This window comes from Lissotriton vulgaris, chromosome 8 (genome assembly GCF_964263255.1).
Source record: "Lissotriton vulgaris chromosome 8, aLisVul1.2, whole genome shotgun sequence".
Classification (NCBI taxonomy): domain Eukaryota; kingdom Metazoa; phylum Chordata; class Amphibia; order Caudata; family Salamandridae; genus Lissotriton; species Lissotriton vulgaris.
The window spans coordinates 1498172252-1498193111 of NC_141696.1; the positions used below are offsets into that span (position 1 = coordinate 1498172252).

The 20860-nt window shown below is 45.9% G+C and overlaps 2 protein-coding genes across 2 annotated transcripts in view; one reads left to right on the top strand and one right to left on the bottom strand.

Moving 5' to 3' along the window:
* The window catches only part of LOC147698991 (uncharacterized), a 617200-nt gene extending 609950 nt beyond the window's left edge, over positions 1-7250 (bottom strand). Inside the window, exon 1 of the mRNA XM_086935584.1 lies at positions 7101-7250. Coding sequence (XP_086791710.1) covers positions 7101-7161 — 61 coding nt within the window. The 5' untranslated portion in view covers positions 7162-7250. The remainder of the gene's footprint in view (positions 1-7100) is intronic.
* Positions 7251-12923: 5673 nt separating this feature from the next.
* LOC147698996 (uncharacterized) lies at positions 12924-19257 on the top strand. Its single transcript, XM_086936296.1, has 2 exons — positions 12924-13514; positions 19165-19257. Exons 1-2 carry the CDS (start codon positions 12924-12926, stop codon positions 19255-19257), a joined length of 684 nt encoding a protein of 227 aa, XP_086792422.1.
* Positions 19258-20860: the final 1603 nt, after the last annotated feature.

Genomic DNA, 20860 nt, shown 5'->3' on the forward strand with positions numbered 1-20860 from the left:
ATTAACCTGCACGCCTCAACACAATGATCATGTGAAGATTAACAAAATTCCCCAAAAATGTTTATGTTGAGCCTGGCACTGTAAGCTGTTTGGTTGTGAAACACCAATTATGAGCTTGCAGTGGGCTTACAGCCTGCCAATTGGTTACCACTGGTTGTCTCTCTCATTTGCTTGCTTCTTATTCGATGGCTTGCCTTCCTTTTCTCCGGTTTATATATCCCTTGCAGCAAAGTCTATTGAAGATCCTTTTGATTGCCTGATGTGTCCCTCACCTGCTCACATTTTAGGAACTACTTTTTCCCCATTCAGGTCTCCATGAGCGTATACGTGTTCCTAGCCCTCTCCCTCGCATGCTGCTTCACTCCTTAAAGAATGCCCCCATGCTGTGTGCTCCCTGCCACTCCCAGTTTGTATGTAAAAGCACAACAGGGGTGTTTTGCTAGGGTGTAGCTGAAGACTAGAATTTAAGGGTTGTTTTCACTTTATCTCCAGTATTCCACAAATTTCATGGAAACACCAACTTGGAGAGGATGTAGCCTTACGGCTAGAGCGGTCGACCTCGAAGCTGGAGAATCGGGTCCGAGGCTCGGCAATGACGCTGAATATCCTGTGATTCTGGGCAAATCACTTAATCTCCCTGTGCCTCCAAAAAATGAATGTGCGCATCTGTAACTAAACTGGTGCTCATGTAAAGCGCTCTCATACCTGATATATTCGGGCAGGCCTGGGTGAAATGTTAATTAAGCCAGAGTAATTGGAGTAGCTTTGGTAACTTTGCATTACTATTGAGAAAATACCAAAAATCATGCAATTACACCTGTGAGCATAATTTGGAGTATTTTGGGGCAAAATTGCCTACTCAAGAGGACAGTAACAGAGCGCGAGCAACTGAAGGTTGCTACTGTTCCTGTTCTGTTGCATCTAGCGCTATTTTCTTAGCACAAAATGCATCCTCAGATTCCTTTTGGACCAAGGGTGCATTCAGTGCAAAGAAAATAGGGCTAAATGCAGTACCCCCCTCGTGTAATTCTGCATAACCTTGTGCAATTACTGCAATTTTGTGTATTTACGCTACAGCAAATTAAGTGAGCTACGCCCACTCCTATGTATAAAGACTGAAAACATTTAAATCAATGTACAGTTTCTATATACCATAAAATATGTGTTTACTTCTGCACCACTATTGTGAAATGTGTTTTTTTTTTTACAATACTTTACAAACATTAACACTCACATTATAAAGGCCAGAGCTATTGGCTGTGCTGCTTGTCTTCTTTAGAATGGAACACTCCAAGGGAGTGCATATGTTTCCATTCTATTTTCCTCTGTTCTTCATAATGCATTCATTTTGGAAAACAAGCATTAGGAAAGCCAGTAGCGTTGTATTTCCTAGCCACCTATTGGCTTTGCCAAGGCTTCTTTTGTTTAGTGGATGCTTGAAATACATCACATAACCCATAGCACCGGCTTCCCATGCCTTCATTGCCTCAAGCCAAGCACATAAGTACAGCAAAACAAGCAACACACAAAAACAAACACAATGGTAAAACACGCTGAGTCACATTAGCGCGAGTTACAAGATCACTGAGAGGATTTGTAAATGTGCCATTTCTGATTTTTGCTCTTTCGTGTTTTTTGTCACTTTCTATTACGATCCTGTGTTTTTCCCTCACTTTGGCGCTGGACGTCTAGGCACATGCATCAATGTTGGCTTTTGCGATTCCTTAATTGCGATTTTTAAGGAATCGCAATTAAGGAATCACAAAAGCCAATGCATGTAGAAATCACTTAAAAAATAGAGATTTCTAAACATTCCTTAATTGCGACTCGCAAATTGCGAATCGCAATTAAGGAATACCTCCCCATTCATTCCGATGGGCCTAGAGGTCTAAAGGAATGAATGGGAAGACATTCTCAAATTGCGATTCTCAATTAGAGAATCGCAAATTGAGAATGCAATTTCAAGGGTGCCAGGGTGTCAAAAGGACACCCTGTTGCACCCCATGAAATTGATCTGTGCACATATGTTGCGCACACACTTGCCCTAAGGGCATGTGTGTGCGCAACATGAAAGTTTGAAAAATGCACAAAAGTGCATTTATCAAAGTTTTTGCAAATTACCATGAAGTTCAACTTCATGGTAATTTGCTCCCCCTATTTTCAAAATCGCAGATTTTTAAACTTTAATGCATTGCATTTAAGGAATCGCAAAATGCGATTCTTTAAATGCAATCGCAATTTGAACTCGCAATTAATTGCGAATTCTCAAATTACGAGGGCCTTGCAACGTTTCATGAGAGAGGATGTGGCAAAGTGACCAAGGCTGGTGACTTTGGAAAGAGGTTTCCCCTGTATATAAGGTAGAGGGGAGGGCATCTGCAGAAATGCCAAAAATCCTCGCAGACATTAACCTGCACGCCTCAACACAATGATCATGTGTAGATTAACAATTCCCCCAAAAATGTTTATGTTGAGCCTGGCACTGTAAACTGTTTGGTTGTGAAACACCTATTATGAGCTTGCAGTGGGCTTACAGCCTGCCAATTGGTTACCACTGGTTGTCTCTCTCATTTGCTTGCTTCTTATTCGATGGCTTGCCTTCCTTTTCTCCGGTTATATCTCCCTTGCAGCAAAGTCTCTTGAAGATCCTTTTGATTGCCTGATGTGTCCCTCACCTGCTCACATTTTAGGAACTTCTTTTTCCCCATTCAGGCCTCCATGAGCGTATACGTGTTTCTAGCCCTCTCCCTCGCATGCTGCTTCACTCCTTAAAGAATGCCCCCCATGCTGTGTGCTCCCTGCCGCTCCCAGTTTGTATGTAAAAGAACAACAACAGGGGTGTTTTGCTAGGGTGTGGCTGAAGACCAGAATTTAAGGGTTGTTTTCACTTTATCTCCAGTATTCCACAAATTTCATGGAAACACCAACTTGGAGAGGATGTAGCCTTACGGCTAGAGCGGTCGACCTCGAAGCTGGGGAATCGGGTCCGAGGCTCGGCAATGACGATGAATATCCTGTGATTCTGGGCAAATCACTTAATCTCCCTGTGCCTCCAAAAAATGAATGTGCGCATCTGTAACTAAACTGGTGCTCATGTAAAGCGCTCTCATACCTGATATATTCGGGCAGGCCTGGGTGAAATGTTAATTAAGCCAGAGTAATTGGAGTAGCTTTGGTAACTTTGCATTACTATTGAGAAAATACCAAAAATCATGCAATTACACCTGCGAGCTTAATTTGGAGTATTTTGGGGCAAAATTGCCTACTCAAGAGGACAGTAACAGAGCGCGAGCAACTGAAGGTTGCTACTGTTCCTGTTCTGTTGCATCTAGCGCTATTTTCATAGCACAAAATGCATCCTCAGATTCCTTTTGGACCAAGGGTGCATTCAATGCAAAGAAAATAGGGCTAAATGCAGTACCCCCCTCGTGTAATTCTGCATAACCTTGTGCAATTACTGCAATTTTGTGTATTTACGCTACAGCAAATTAAGTGAGCTACGCCCACTCCTATGTATAAAGACTGAAAACATTTAAATCAATGTACAGTTTCTATATACCATAAAATATGTGTTTACTTCTGCACCACTATTTTGAAATGTGTTTCTCTTTTACAATACTTTACAAACATTGGCACTCACATTATAAAGGCCAGAGCTATTGGCTGTGCTGCTTGTCTTCTTTAGAATGGAACACTCCAAGGGAGTGCATATGTTTCCATTCTATTTTCCTCTGTTCTTCATAATGCATTCATTTTGGAAAACAAGCATTAGGAAAGCCAGTAGCGTTGTATTTCATAGCCACCTATTGGCTTTGCCAAGGCTTCTTTTGTTTAGTGGATGCTTGAAATACATCACATAACCCATAGCACCGGCTTCCCATGCCTTCATTGCCTCAAGCCAAGCACATAAGTACAAAATAGACCAAAAGATATGCCAGAACTGATATGTGAATTCAACATTAGATTTTGCTCATAAGTTAGAAAAACTCATTCCAACCTAAGATCTTGCTAACAAATAGCGATTTATTCAGTCAATTTAAGAGAAAATATTTCAAACAAATTATTACATTTTATACAATACTACACCATTATTTCATGCAACACTCATTCAACTAGTCATCCATATCACAATCATACAAAATCAGACATCCATATGTACACAGAATTAAGGAGTTATCACAAGGAAAAAGAACGTAATAATAGAAAGAAAGAGACAAAGGCTGCTCAGACAATACACATCTGTAATATACCATCTATCTATACATATATATACACCAAGAAATTAATCATAAACACATTGTTTGAAATATTTTCTCTTAAATTGACTGAATAAATCGCTATTTGTTAGCAAGATCTTAGGTTGGAATGAGTTTTTCTAACTTATGAGCAAAATCTAATGTTGAATTCACATATCAGTTCTGGCATATCTTTTGGTCTATTGTGTTTAAGTGCTCAGCCTAACTGATTAGGAGCCAACTCTTCGCTGTTTATAAAGCACATAAGTACAGCAAAACAAGCAACACACAAAAACAAACACAATGGTAAAACACGCTGAGTCACATTAGCGCGAGTTACAAGATCACTGAGAGGATTTGTAAATGTGCCATTTCTGATTTTTGCTCTTTCGTGTTTTTTGTCACTTTCTATTACGATCCTGTGTTTTTCCCTCACTTTGGCGCTGGACGTATAGGCACATGCATCAATGTTGGCTTTTGCGATTCCTTAATTGCGATTTTTAAGGAATCGCAATTAAGGAATCGCAAAAGCCAATGCATGTAGAAATCACTTAAAAAATAGAGATTTCTAAACATTCCTTAATTGCGACTCGCAAATTGCGAATCGCAATTAAGGAATACCTCCCCATTCATTCCTATGGGCCTAGAGGTCCATAGGAATGAATGGAGAGACATTCTCAATTTGCGATTCTCAATTAGAGAATCGCAAATTGAGAATGCAATTTCAAGGGTGCCAGGGTGTCAAAAGGACATCCTGTTGCACCCCCTGAAATTGATCTGTGCACATATGTTGCGCAGACACATGCCCTCTTGCGTACACACATGCCCTAAGGGCATGCGTGTGTGCAACATGAAAGTTTGAAAAATGCACAAAAGTGCATTTTTCAAAGTTTTTGCAAATTACCATGAAGTTCAACTTCATGGTAATTTGCTCCCCCTATTTGTGAAATCGCAGATTTTTTTAACTTTAATGCATTGCATTTAAGGAATCTCAAAATGCGACTCCTTAAATGCAATCGCAATTTGAACTCGCAATTAATTGCGAATTCTCAAATTGCGAGGGCCTTGACCCTTGATGCATAGCAAAGCTAATTTTGCGATCGCAAACGGGCGATTTTTGCAATTTGCACCGTTTACGATTGCAAAAGGCTTTGATGCATGTGCCTGTAAATGTCTACTTTGTTTGTGGCACTGATTAACTGTCAAAGATATTTTAACAAAAAAACATCAACGGATGCCATAAAAAGTTAAAGTCGTTCTGTTTAATATTGTCATGTAACAGGATAGCCGTGTTCCTCCAGCGGGTAAAAACGTACTTTGTTTTTTAAAATCAAAGTCCAATGTCCACTTTGGATAAACCTTACTTCTTGGTCCTGCCATTTCAGTTCAACCCTCCTAGCCAGCTTTGATTGTGCTCACATTAACCCTTGATATGCAGCCAGTGTCTTGGTTAAGCCAATGTTGGACCTTTATATATGTGAACAAAAGGTTGTGAAAACATCCGAAAATCCGCACTAAGATGTCAAAGACTTTCCTGGGCTGTGCAGTACTTAAAATATGACTTTCTACTTTGGATCCCAAAATACTTTTTTAACTGGTTGAGCCTGTGCAATGTATCCCTTCATTTACTCGTCTTACGTGTGCTGAGTAATTAAAACACCCTTGAGAGACACCTCACCTAAGTTCTGATTTCCATGACTTTGTTTGGAAGTCTTTCATTTACAAAACTTTAAGCACGTGCTGCTTCAATTTTCAAAAAAAGTTACTTTATTTGAAAATTACCGGCCATTAATGTTAAGGTTTCGTCCCTAGAATGTTACTTAAAGCTGTGAGCAGCCGGGGAGAGATTTGTTCAGTTTAATATTGGTGGTAAAACTCAAAATGCACTAAAGTGCCACCCAATATACAAGTTTCCAGATTTTACATAATATCTTGGGTCCCACTTGCGAAGTACAAGAAGAATTATAGATGGATGTCCGAGATGAAGTTGCAGTCTTCAAAAGGTGTTTAATGTTATCGACCGTGGAATCCAACATAAAGTTTTATGAGTGCCCAGTGTAAATACGAAGCACACTACTCACTATGCCATATGTGCATATATTTAATATTCCTTCACTCTACAATTACTCTCATGAAGGGAGTTCCCTTAAGTTAGAACTTATTAGATCAGTGGAAAATGAATTATTGGTTAAAGTTGATGATATATCGAGAGGAAGGACGCAGACTAACATATTCTACGCATGCTTACCTAGAGCATAGATATAAACAATTACTCGAAAATTACAGATAATACGTTTGTTTTCAAAACCAAGTGAAAAACACACTTTCTCACCCAGACAAGGCTGTCTACAGTAGCCGACTGTGACTGTTAATTATTACCTGTCAGTGTGTAACTTACTCTCCATGGTTCAGTGTATGTGTGCATTCAATATTGTCTATTCTCTACACTGCTGGGCCTTCTGAATACAATGTGTGCCCAAATTAAAGTTAGCCCATTCTGGGAATCAGAGAATAAAGCGCCGACATGCTGAAAGCGCTATAAGGTCCCACCACTGGGAGCATGTGCGCTATGCGAATGCCACCATAACATTATAAGAACACTATGGCTCACATCCACAGCGGGAAATGAATGTCGAGTTTATGCCAGCTTCCTTTTGCTGGCTCATTTTCTCCTAGAATGATTGATGAATGACCCTGTCACAGTCTGAAGATGCTCTTGGAGAACAAAATAACTGCAATCAATCAGAAATATGTGGAATAGACAAGAGTCGAATTGTCAAACATGGAGTCACACTGATTCCCTTCCACCTTCATGTAGAAAGAGCACCTCCAGTTATTGATCTGAGGTGGCGAATGTCTACTCACCCACTGGTAGGGCGGCTAGCAGCAGCGCGGTGTGCAGGACTCGTGCAATGGCCGGGTCCATGGTCGCCAGGGGCCCTCTGCGCTCCGCTGCTACAGCCTTCGCCTTCCCTCTCTCTGTGGGACCGGGTGGCAGAGGCTATAAACAGACCGACGCCGCCACAGCACTGACAGACAGCATGCCCTCTGCCTCCGTGTTAAAGTTACAGCTGCTGGATCATGCACCCGCCCCCGCGGGGTCTACAGTCCAGTAAATGTGGGCCTTGGCTGCTTTCAAGTTACATATGCGCCCGCATTCTTAAATAATTGCTGTCTTCACAATGATAACAACGCGCAGCTTAATTACAAGTGTTCTATTCTATTATCGTGATATATAGAAAGAGATCGTACTGTCAGGGTTTGCAGCAGCATTTGTTGGTGGGGGGTCCGGTACTGGAGGTCTCCGCAGACTCAAGGAAGAGAGCTCTTACTGACCTAGTCCAGCGTTTCCCAAACTGTGCCTCGCGACCCGATTTTTGGTGGGTCGGAAAAGTCAGAGCAAAAAAAGGATACCTTTAAATTCAATGTTTATCTTGTCACATTTCCCTGTGCTTCAAAGACAGAGGTCACATGTCAGGCTACTTTTTCTGACAAATTGCTCTTTATTCTTTACTGGAGAACTGGTGTTTACTTTTCCTTTCCCTAACTGCAAAGTGAGAGAGGGTTTTAAAGTGAACTATGTGAAAATCTGGCTGGAGTACAGGGAGTGTAAAAGGAAGGACAGTAGGATGTCTTATTTTTTGCAATACACAAGGAAATGTAAATACCTGTAAATTACCTGTATGCGTTCAGCAATTAGGATACCAAAATAAGGCACATTGGCCTTCAGGTTTTGCAACTCGAAAATTGCGATTTTTAGTGACTCGCAAGTTGCGAGTCGCAAAACTTGATGTATAACAGTGTCTCAGACACTGTTTGCGATTCCCAAATGGGTCCCAAGGAACCTGCCTCATTATTGTTCATGAGGCAGGCCGAAATTTGCGACCCAGTGTGTAGCAAAGTCATCCAATATGTCCTGTCAGCCTAATTGTTTGCTGACTGGTACTGGTGGTAACTGACTTGGTGGTGGTGTTATTGGTGGTGGTGGTGTATTGGTCGTAGTATTGGTATTGGTGGTGGTATTGGTGCTGGTAGTGGTAGTGGTGGTGGTGGTAGTATTGGTAGTATTATTGATGGTGGTATTGAGGTGGTGGTATCGGTGTTGGTGGTGGTATTGGTGGTGGTGGTATTGGCGATGATTGTGGTATTGGTGGTGGTATTGGCGGTGGAGGTGGTATTGGTGGTGGTATTGGTGGAGGTAGTATTGGTGCAGGTTATGGTATTGGTGGTGGTGGTGTTAATAAAATAAGCTTTTGAAAACAACCCGTCTGGTGGCTTTAGTACAGATGACATGTAACACAGATGTGCTGTTGTCAGCCGCAGCACAGGATTTTGTGCTACCTGGAATTCACATGACAATTCGCTAATAATTTCTAAATCCATTTTACTTTGGGGGGTTGAAACAGACACAAGATAATGCTGGGTTAAAGTGATTGAAAGTAGGCGCCCGTGTTACCCGGGGCGGCCGTGCTGCTTAAAAAAACACAAGCGGTTTCAACTGAAGCAGCGCATGTCCGGCCTGCATTAAGAGAAACTCAATAAAGTAAATAGTGCTTGCAGACTAGATAACAGGTCCCATGTAACAACTGAAGTAAAAGGGCCAGTCGCCATGGGAGGGTACAAATTAAGACAAGGCCATACTAAGGAGGGAATAATAAGCCTATTAACAAATCCGAAGGCAGCATTTATAAAAGACAATGCCACAAGCCAATGAAAAATATGGGAGGAGAGTGGGCGCTGCTTCTCTCCCATACTCTACTATAGCAGTCTCGCAGAGCGAGCAGGGGAAATCGCGCTGCCGCTAGGCTCAACCTAAAAATGAAAAGGTGAAAAAAAAATAAAACAGTAGAGCAAGAAAGAAAATAATGCTTTCTCCATGTCAGAAAGGAAGTCGTCCACTTGTGTATCCATGTGCTGTCTTGGCTCCGTAGTAAGTATAAAAAAAGATATAATAGGGAACACACTGTGCGTTGTAAGTCTGCTAGGTAGGATTCAGTTAGTCTCAGCTATAATTTTATTCCAGGAGAAAAAATGCCCTCCTTACAACAAACTTATAACCAGTTTTGAAGCCATACATGAGAGTACACAAAAAAGCAAATCAGTTCGCTAGAAGTCTGCTTTCATATGTGACAAATTCAATCCTATGACAAGAAGGAAAAAACCCTCCATACATAAAATTATATACTGGTTTTGGAATAGGCATTCAGAAGAACAAGATAAACATTATCCATTGATTTTTCACATTAGCCAATCAAGGGGTGAGCGGGCCTTCCTACTTCGGCCACTGTTCCTGTCCTTACTCAACATTTTCCATGATATCCGCCCGTATTATCAATCAGGAAAACAGTAGAACATCACTAGGAAAATCTCAATATTCTAAATGCGTAGAACTCAATGATAGTGGTCTTTCACCAGTCACCAAAATAAGAAGACTGAATGTGACTGTTATTCCACAGGAACACATATTATCTGTGACGCCTAGTAGGTGATTGGGTAGTTTATTAGTTAGCAATCAAGAGAAAGGCATTTTATATAGTATCTTGATGTGATAGGGAATATGAGGCAAGTCATTTTTCCATACATTTGTGAACAATGAATTTATTGATTTTTAACTTTGAAATGATGTGGAACTATATGTAAATGTAAATGTGTTTATACTTGTAAAGCGCACTATCACCTAGAAGGTATCTTGGCACTGTATACCGCTGTGGAACCCTTCCTGGCTTTCCTTGTGAGATGCCCCTTACTGGGCACCTCCAAGGTGGGTAAATACGAGAGATACCCCTTAACTAGAGTCAAGGGAAATAGGGTTAACTAACCAGTAAAACAAAGTGTTCCCTTGAGCGAAAATGAATAGGAAAAGCCGGAGGGTCAAAAAACAATTACAAAATACAAGTAAATATAAAGAATTCTTACAATTTATTTGGAAATACAAATGTTAAAAGGAGAGTGGTCCAAATGGAACCCACTCAACACAGGTAAAACAATAAAAGGTTTTTTTGACATTCAATTTTGGCCAGCAAGATTGAATCACTCATCTTGGAATCTGGAGTACAATGTTTGAAAACAACATAAGCACTGAAGGATGCCAATGAAACAAAAGAACAGGCAATGTCTTATACCAGACATGACTTTTGAGCAGCAATGTAAAGCTTCAAACTTTGATCTCTCTATATCACCTCCCATGTGCTTGCTGCAGTCTAAAATACACACAGATTTGCACACTTCTGCTACCTGACCCCAAACATTCACAGTTGAAGTTTTTTCATCATGAATATTTATGAGCATGTGGACATCTCTTCTGTCTGAGAAAACGATGTCCATCTCTCTGAAGCCACACATGCTCTGCAAAGAATACCTGAATCAATCTTAAAACTCCTTGAAAAGGCAAAGTCTGATTCTGATCATAACCTCAAAATTCAAACAGTAATTAAAAAAAATTTAACTAGCCAAAATGGCTTGCTTCTGATAATAAATAAAATTAGAGATCAGAATGTTATCCAGCTAATTGATGCAGAAATCATGCTGGAATGGAATCCTCAAAAAAGGTCAAACTTTACTCAAACAGGTAAAATAAAATTAAATGGCTCTGAGTATGTTCAGGATCTCTCACCCTCGCCTGACTTTCATCTACCTGTTTTCACCCCTCCAGGAACTATGTCCATCTCTCTGAAGCCACGCAGGTTTTGCAAAGAATACTTGAATCAATCTTAAAACTCCTTGAGAAGGCAACTTCTGGTTGTGGCTTGTGATTCCCAAAATAGCCTCAAAATTCGAACGCCAATCTTTAGCTGTTAAAATGGTTTGCTTGTGATACTGAAGAAAATAAATAAAATAAGAGATCAAAATGTTATCCTGCCAGTCGATGTAAAAATCGTGCCGGAATGAAATCCTCATAATAAGTGAAACGAGACTCAAACAGGTAAAACAAAATTAAATGGAAAAACGGAAAAGGAGAAAGGAACTGTATACTCGCTATGGAAGTAATTCTCAGAAAAACCTGCAGTTTAGGAGGCGTCTTCGAAATCAGACCCTCTCCCCTGCTTTCCAATATTTAACAGGCATAAACACTTTGGTGAAGAAGAACACTTGACAGATGCAACACGCGGACCTACGGTTATGACTGAAACTTCATCAAGAGCGGCCAGCAACTCTAAAATAAGGAACATATGCAAAAGTAGAAAAGCGAACTGTAGAGTTACCAAAAGACTTCGAGAAGTATGAAATCCGATTCACAAATTGAAACAAATGACATGCTAACAAATAAAGTCACTACATTAAACAACAATATATCTCAAAATACTGCTGACGAGGAGGCACGGGCATCACTGGCTCTCAATTCTATGTCAGGACCGGAGGCTTCAGATTATGCTATGTCTTCCTTCGCTTTATTAACATAAAGACTCCACAGCAGCTTAGGAAAAGATATATAATAGTAACAAAATGCTTTAAACATAAAGCATTGACGGAACGTTCAACAAATCAAAACAACAACTCCCAAGAGTCTCTTTGTATAATAATAGTCCATAGTCCTTCCACTCTGTCCATCACCGCTATGAATCCGGCCTTCTCATCCTCTTCCTCCTCTTTCTTCGCTGCTCCCGCAGCCCGATGAGTGCTTTTCATGTTTTTTCCTTTTCGGTGTTTGCTGATTGTATTGTGTGTACGATTGTTGGGGGACTCACTACATGGTTTATTCCCTTACAGAGTCCCCGGTCGCGGGAACGCTCTTTCGTTCCTACGCGATCTTTCTTTCCCACTTGTGTGTGGTGTGTAAGTAAGCCGCCAGGGGGCGCCCTGACGTCTCGCCGGCCCCTCGGCGCGCCTCCGCAGTGCCAGGAGCCGCGCCGCAGAGTCTGCTTGCGCAGGAGCCAACCCTCGCGTACCCCTCTGACACCTGGTGCTCTGGGTCTGTACCTCCCTGCTCCTGACGCCCCGTTGGGGTCTGTATTGCGGCTCTGACCGCGTGAACCACCTTCGGGTGAACTTTGTGCACCTCTTTGATTGAAGTGTGGCTTAGCGCGCTTGAGGGGTGCGGAGACCCGGTCCCGGCGAGGAGGGTCCGCGCGCTTGGGGGTTGGTGCAGCCCACCTGCCACGTCAGTTGGCCAAAAAACGTGATCGCAGCCAGTTGGCCTGCCCATATCTGAGATTTATCTCGACTGCCGCCCTACAGGGTGCCCCGGACTTGCCCTTGTGATCCAGGATGGAAGGGGAATACGAGGAGGAACCCTACTCCTATCTGCAGGACGACGAATTTTACCAGGCGGTGGACAATTCGATTTACCGCTGCGTGACGGAGGTGGTAGGCCCCATGGAGGACCGCCTTTCCGCCCGCATCGTGGAGGAATGCGCGAAGCTGGCATCAGCGCATGTGCCTCCGACCCCCGATCTCCCGGGGACGTCCTGCGGGTTGCCACCCGCCCCGAAGAGGCCTTGTAAGGAGGGGCCGTCATCGGAGGCCCAAGGAGTGGACAGGGGCGCGTTTGAGCGTCTTCGGGACGCCTTCCTGGCAAAAGCAACGGCGGTGCCCCCTGCTCCCTTGGTGGACCCTAGTGCTTCGGGGGACGTGTCGACGGCCCCCGCCTCTCTGGTGTACGACTCTCCGGATACCGATGACGACGGGGAGTCGACCCGATCTTGGCTTCCGGCGTCTTCTGCCAAGGAGATGCCGCGAGATGAGTCGGGCATGCTGGACCCGGACGAGATCATCCATCCCCGCTCCGCGGCTTGGACACCGGGGGAGACTGTGGCGAAATTCGTAGCGGGCAGGCTGCGCAAGCCCCTGGAAAAGGAGGCGAGAGGTTGCCTGCGTGGGGAGTGCCCTCGGCCGACTTTGGAAGGCAAGGTGGCCATGACCCCGGAGTTGGATGCCAAGATGGCCACCTTCCTGGCGAAATTTATGAAGGACCCCAGGAAAGGCATCGATCGGTCCTGGCGGGCCTGCCAGGACAAATTGCTGGATGCGGTTGGGCCCGCCACGAAGATCCTCGATATGGCGGAGGAGGCTAAGGTGAATGGCACCGTCATTTCTCCGGAGGTGCTTTCGAATTGGGCCCAGAGGGTGATAGTGTTCTTGGGCAACGCTAACTGCGCCCTATGTACGGAGAGGCGGCGTTCGCTCCTGATCAAATTGGACCCAAAGTTGGGAGACCTGGCATCGTCGGAGGCGGGTGCCGTGGCCCAGGGTGGCCTCTTTGGCGAACCCTTCATCAGGGAGCTGGGCAAGTTCGTGAACACGTTCACGTCGCTGGATAAGGCCCAGTCCAGCATTAAAAGGGTGTTTCACCAACGTTTCTCCGGAGGGGCCGGTCGCGGTAGGGGCAGCGCGATCGTCCGTGGCCAGCAGACCAACAATAAAGGACAAGGCTCCGGAAGAGGCCAATACCAGACCTCTGCGAACTTTAACAATTTCTACCCCACCAGAGGGCAGCGCTTCGGCGGCAGAGGGTTCAGGAAGAACTCCGGACAAGGAAATGCCCCCGGTAAGTGTCCTTTGTTTGGATCAAGTTCCGATTGGGGGGCGGCTGGCAACCTTTTACGAGGAGTGGGAATTGCTCACTGCCGACGCTTGGGTCTTACAAACTGTACGAGGGTTCCACATAGAATTTTACGACCAGCCCACGCAAGCGATGCCCCCGCGCCCAATGGTCTTTTCGGAGTCCGACGCGCGGTTGATAGACGAGGAGGTCTCGGACTTGCTACGCAAAGGGGCCATCCGTCTATCAACGCGCCACCCACACGGTTTCCTCAGCAACGTCTTTTTGGTGGACAAGACAGATGGGGGCAAGAGACCTGTGATCAATCTCAAGGAATTCAATGGGTGGTTGGTCTATCGACATTTCAAAATGGAGGGTATCCACCTCCTTCGAGACGTGCTCCTCCCTCGGGACTGGATGGTGAGACTGGATCTCAAGGATGCCTACTTGGTCGTCCCCATCCATCCCCCTCATCGTCGTTTCCTTCAATTCCTATGGGACGGCAAGGTGTTCGAGTTCACCGCACTGCCGTTTGGTCTGTCGTCGGCCCCGTGGTGCTTCACGAAGGTTCTCCACCCGGTAGTGGAGTTTCTCAGAAGTCAGGGGGTCCGTATGTTAGTGTACGTGGACGACATCCTCCTCATGGGGCAGTGCCCGGAGGTGTTGGCGGGCCAGCTGCGACAAGCTGTCCGTCTGCTCCAGAGACTGGGGTTTGTGATCAACGGCTCCAAGTCGGTTTTGGTTCCCACTCAGAAGATCGTCTTCTTAGGTTTCGTGGTGGACTCGGTACAGGCGGTCTTGAGCCTGCCGGGTCGGAAGGTCGCGAAAATACGACACCTGCTTCGGCAGACGATCGCGAGGGATCGCACGTCCCTGCGCCATATCGCCAAGGTGGTAGGACTTCTCTCGTCCTCCATCCAGGCGATTTTTCCAGGCCCACTGCATTACAGGGCTCTCCAACGCTTGAAGGCGCAGCACCTGCGTCGTGGGATGAGTTACGATCAGTGGGTTCCCCTCACGGACGAAGTGAAGGAGGAAATGTCCTGGTGGCTGTCTCACATGGAGGCATGGAATGGTCGGGCGATCTTCGGTTCGGCTCCGGACCTGATCATAGAGTCCGACGCCAGCAGGTCGGGCTGGGGCGCCCGGTGCGGGGATTTTTCCACCGGCGGCGCCTGGTCTTCAGAAGAACAACGATTGCATATCAATTGTTTGGAGCTCCTGGCGGGCTTCTTCGCAGTTCGCTGTTGGACCAAGGATTCGGTCAAGGCCTGTGTCCTGTTGCGGATGGACAATATTTCGGCGGTTCGTTATGTGAACCATCTAGGGGGTCCTCGTTCCCGCGCCTTGGCGGATCTGGCGAAGGACTTCTGGGACTATTGCCTGTCACGCCACATTGCGGTGACAGCGGAATATCTACCGGGTCAGTCCAACCAGGTAGCGGATTGGCACTCCAGACACCTCAGGGACGCCAGCCAGTGGAAACTGGATCCGGAGGTCTTCCGGTGGCTACAAACTCTCTGGGGTCCCTTTTCAGTGGACCTGTTTGCGTCCCGTCTCGACCACCAGCTGCCGCGTTTTTTCAGCTGGAGGCCGGACCCTCTGGCGGAGGCCACGGACGCCTTTCTGCAGGATTGGAGTCGGGAACAACCGTTTGCGTTCCCCCCGTTCTCCATGATCATGCGGGCGGCGGCCCAAATACGCCGCCAGGGAGCGGAGTTGGTGTTGGTTACACCGCTCTGGAGGTCTCAAGTGTGGTTTCCGGTTCTTCTGGAACTTTCTTGGGATTTTCCAATCCTACTCCCCCTGTTTCCTCTGCTCCTGACAAATCCGGATCGGGAACCGCATCCCCTCATCACGCAGAACTCTCTCCGCCTCGTGGCGTGGAGGCTCTCAGGAGACGCTGGTCGCTCCCAGGCCTTTCGGGGTCTGCTGAGCACTTGCTCTCCAAAGCATGGGCCGATAGTACGACAAAGCGTTACAGATCCGCTTGGCTTAAGTGGATGCGTTGGTGTCTACGAAGGGATTTGGATCCCTTGGTCGCAGGCCTCGTTCCCGTGCTGAATTTCTTGGCTCACCTAGCCGACAAGGGCTTGGCCTATAGAACGATCAATGCTATTCGATCGGCGATTTCGGCGGGCCATAATAACATCGATGGCCACCCGGTAGGGGAACATCCTTTTGTTTGCCGGCTTCTGCGGGCTATTCGCCTCGCGTTGCCTCCGGAACCCAGGTACTCCGTCCTTTGGGACGTTAATTTGGTTCTGAACTTGTTCTTGTCCTGGCCGGCTAATTCCTATCTGTCTCTCAAAGAACTGTCGGCGAAGTTGGCCATGTTGTTGTGCTTGATTTCTTGTAGACGCGTCTCTGATGTGCGCGCGCTGGATGTTTCTGCACGCATTTTTTCCCCGGATGGGGTTACTTTTACCGTGGGCCGACGCACTAAAACGTCGTCGCGGTCCATTTCATATCCAGCTTTTCTTGACACTCCTAAGTTGTGTGTTGTGCAATGCCTCAAAGCATATGAGGATCTGACCTTGGATTTGCGCCCTCCGGGCGAGCGTCAGTTGTTGATTGCCCTGCGAAAGCCACACAAAGCTGTCTCCTCTCCCACTATTGCTCAGTGGGTGCGGTGGGTCATGCAAGAAGCGGGCATCAATACTTCTCTCTTTGGAGCACACTCCGCCAGGGGGGCCATGGCCTTAAGGCATTCTCAGTGGGTGCTCGTTTGGAGGACCTAATGCGAGCGGCGGATTGGTCCTCGGATTCCACCTTTAAGAGATTTTATTTTAAGCCGGTAGTGGATTTGGCCAAGTTGGTGGTAAGTAAGCTTTGAACTAGCATAATCTGAAGCCTCCGGTCCTGACATAGAATCGAAATTAGCCTAGCTTACGTAACGGTAAGTTTCAATTCTATTAAGGACACGGAGGCGAGGATTATCCCACCCAGGCTACAGTGGTGTCTCTACCCACCCGTATGGCAGTAAGGAAAGCGTTTTCCTTTACATTGTCGGTACTGTATTAGTCACTGAATGCTCCTCGCCTTATTGTCGCATTCCTGGACCACCTCGCTGATGCTGTTTCTTTTTCGACAGGCAACGAGGGTGCTAAACAGGATCAATGAGGCTCAGGCGTGATCTGCGCGAAGAAAGAGGAGGAAGAGGATGAGAAGGCCGGATTTATAGCGGTGATGGACAGAGTGGAAGGACTATGGACTATTATTATACAAAGAGACTCTTGGGAGTTGTTGTTTTGATTTGTTGAACGTTCCGTCAATGCTTTATGTTTAAAGCATTTTGTTACTATTATATATCTTTTCCTAAGCTGCTGTGGAGTCTTTATGTTAATAAAGCGAAGGAAGACATAGCATAATCTGAAGCCTCCGTGTCCTTAATAGAATTGAAACTTACCGTTACGTAAGCTAGGCAAATTTCGATTGTGTCATATTAAAACAGCAAGGTTCTAAATTCAGCGGTCTACGACAAATGTCTGAAGGTCCGTTAATCTCCGTTGTTGCCCCAGCGATAAATTCAAATAGTGAACTGCCAAAGGCAGAAGCCATATCCAATAGTTTCCCAATATTTTCACCACGGACTCAGATTGCAGATTTGTTTTACATATGGCAATAATCTCTTAAACTGATGAAGAATCTTAGGGGGGTGATTAGGATGGCTAAAGGACAGCCACCGCGTGGGCAGTCCTTCCTCCATCAAACAGATTTTTCTCACCGCTAGATTAGGATGGCAGTGGAACCTGACTGTGTCCCCAGCAGATGCAAAGACCTTCCGCCGCCAGCAATTGTCCTGATTCCCTGGCGGAAGGTGCAGGGCACCTAAAATGGTGGGGGTGCCTAGCAGGCACCGTCCACCAGATTAGGATACATGTAAAAAACAGCCTTTCTATGGTGGCAATGCTGCCATGGAAAGGCATGCAGAGTTTTGGTACGGGGGCCCGTTGCGGCCCCCCCCTTGTGTTAGGGGGAGGTGGGGTGCATTGGGGGGGTACCCATGGTACCCCCCAACATGTCACTGCACCAAATGGCATGCAGCGTGACATGCACCACAATGTTACACTACAGAATGCGTCTGCCATGTTGGCGGGTACATCCTGATTTGTGAAGCGGGACCGCGGCACGTATGGCAGACGGTTCTGGTTTCCAAAGGGATGGAGGATGGACTCCTGTCTGTCCGCCATCCTAATCGACCCCTTAGTGTCACTACGCAAGTACCCAAAACTGAATTTACTGTGTTTGCCTAAAATAAAACTGGTTTCTTTTCCAAGGAAGCATGAAAAGTGAATCCTGTGTAGAATGACCTGTAGAATTCTGGTCTACCTTAATTGCTTCGTTAGTTTTACAAGACTGCGAAATTCGGTATAAAAATGGATTAGATGTAGGTGGTACAAGTCATGTCATACACAATGCCCATAACATGTAAAGGGCTGGAGGACGGAGAAAGATAATTTCTAGGGGGTATGCATTTGTACTCGCCCTTTTAAACACCACACACAAACAGCAAACCTGCCCTTGTATTCTGCTCTCACGTATAGGAGCCGAACATCCTCAGTAATGAGTGGAGAGGTGTGGCTCACTGGTTAGAGGCGGCAGACCCGAGTGCAGAGAACGGCCCGGGACCAGGGTTCGATTCCCGACGCGGCAGGGTCTTCGACCAGGGTCAGCGGACTGATAATTCTCGCATCGGTGCCTACTCCGACCGGGGAGCACACTCGGCAACTCTGGGCATTAGCTTGCCTCATCTCTACAACGGCCCCCCACAGACGCCAGGGATGCCTGGTTTCACCCTGGAGATACCCAGAAAAGGGACCATCTCACAGGGAAAACCAGGACGGGTTCCCCAGCGGTCTACAGCGCCGGGACACTCGGGTAGAGTAACTGTGCGCTATACAAGTATCCCACATTTACATTTACATTTATACCCATTTCTGGATGGTTTGTGTCCTAGTAACTGCAAATTTGACCCATAGAGTATTTTCAAAAAAGAACTCAATAGCCACACACACCCCCAGGTGTCTTGCTTCATCATTGGCTCGCACTTGCCAGAGAATACTCGTCAGAGAATACTCTAGTGGCGGGCGGCCTTCATTGTGAATTGGGGGACTGTTCAGGGATGATCTGGGGAATGGGAGATCTAGGTAGCTAAAAATTCTATACACCTACCTGAATAAGAACTGTGCTTTTATTATGAGGATGGTGTAGGAATGATTAAAACAGACAACTGGACACTTGAGGCTTAATAGGTGGACATGTTTCAGTCCTGGAAAGGACCCATAAAGGAGTTTGGGGCTATCCTCAGGATCAGAATCCTGTATATCCCTATGTGAATACCTGACTATACGTATATACACTCACACATGCATACCATGCCAGTTTGTAAGGGCTAGTTATGGCAAGAAATGGTTTTGCTCTTACTTTTGCAAATGTCCTTCCCTGCAGCAGTACCTAGTTGTGCATCTCCATACTTCTCCAGATGCTGCATCCAAAAACGAGCAGGGGACTTCAACTCCCACCTTGCTTGCAAATATGTGACACAGGCGCAGGCATAACTAGCCAGCACCGCCATTGTCTAAATGGCTATGTTGCTAATTCGCACAGAAACAAGCACAGGACTTCATTTCCTATCATGCTCGCATGCAATTTACATGCGCACCTGGCTATCACAAGATGCACCATTCTGCCAACTCCCAACATGTCAGCATCCACAGCTCCCTAGCCCAACCCAGAGGCGTGGCCACCAAGAGGGCTATACGCTACTGAAAAACAGTTTTGACCCCAGGTTTATCCTCTCCTTCCCGGGTGTCAGGAAGTCTGGCTAAACAAAGGGGCTACCCCTCTCCCAAGTGTTCCCCATTTGCTCTTCAAAGGAGGCTTAAACTTTGAAGCTCGCCTTTTGGGCCAACACCTGTATGGCTTCCTGCAGGAGAGAAGTAACACCTCTCTCTATTGCAGGCCCTTATTGTCTCCTTTCCTGGAAGTCACAAGTACGTCTCCCTGGGAAAGCAGAAAGCTGTCTCAAGTTCAAGCTCCATGTCCACTCGTTGAGAGCAGAGGAGATTGAAGACAACAAAGTGGCAACTTTGTAAGAGTTGCACATTGTAACTTGTTACATTAATTTCAACTTGAGAACCATGTCTGGCTTAATGCAACAAGTTGTTTGATACCTAGGATGATCAACTTTGGTCGCACCATTCACAAGTTAGCACAGTTGAGGGGTCAGCCTGTAATTCTGCACTTACCAACGGAGCAAGCAAGTCTTTCCATTGGTTAGTGTTCTTACTGTCAGAACATGAAAAATACATGTTCTACCCATGAAATATGCTGCTTCTTGCCGTAGGGCTTGGTAGGCCAGCCATAGGGGTGACATATACATGTTTCAGGAGGACATTTGACTTTGCCATGGCTTAAAATGGCAAAGTCAGGCTAGAAGTTTCAAACTGCTCATCCAGTCTGCAATGGCCGAGTGAGAGACTGGTTTTACCTTTGTCACACACAGGGTGGCACAACCAGTGCTGCAATCCCTGGGGTGACTTTTTAACTTACTGGTCCTGCATACTCTTGATACCATATACAAGGGACATAGAGGTAAGTTAGCCAATGCCAACTGGGTACAGCCAATGTAACATACACGTTTTGGGGTCTAGGCACTGACACTGAGGTTCAGTTAGCAGGCATCAGTGCACTCAGAGTTGAAAAACCAGCAGCATCAGTCAAAAAACGTGGAGGTGACCATACATGGCCCCCTAAAGAAGAAGGTGATAAGCAACTAACCTTTATCCTGGTACTTTTCATCACCTAAGTGCGTGAACCTGAAGTAAACCTGAAAAGGCCATCTGCATTGGCATCGTCAGTCCCAGGTCTGTGTTCCACTTTAAAGTCCATACTCTGTAGGGTAATAGACCACCTCAACAACTTTCTCCTTTCATCTGCACCAACCATCTACGATGTTTGTGGTCAGTTTGAACTCTGAAGTGACCCCCAACAGGTAGGGTTTAAGATTCTTAAAGGACTAAACCACAGCAAAGGCTTCCCTCTCAATGGAACTCCAACGCTGCTCTCTATGGAGGAGTTGCTTGCTAATGAAGGCAGCTGGCAGTTCCCGGACAAAATAATTTACCTGTGACAACACTGCCCC

What these genes read in the sequence shown, in the direction of transcription:
- LOC147698996 (XM_086936296.1), top strand. Translation starts at nt 12,924, where the DNA reads ATGCTGGACCCGGACGAGATCATCCATCCCCGCTCCGCGGCTTGGACA. An exon ending in CCCAGTCCAGCATTAAAAGG is followed by an intron (nt 13,515 to 19,164) that starts GTGTTTCACCAA and finishes CCTTCCCTGCAG; the next exon opens with CAGTACCTAGTTGTGCATCT.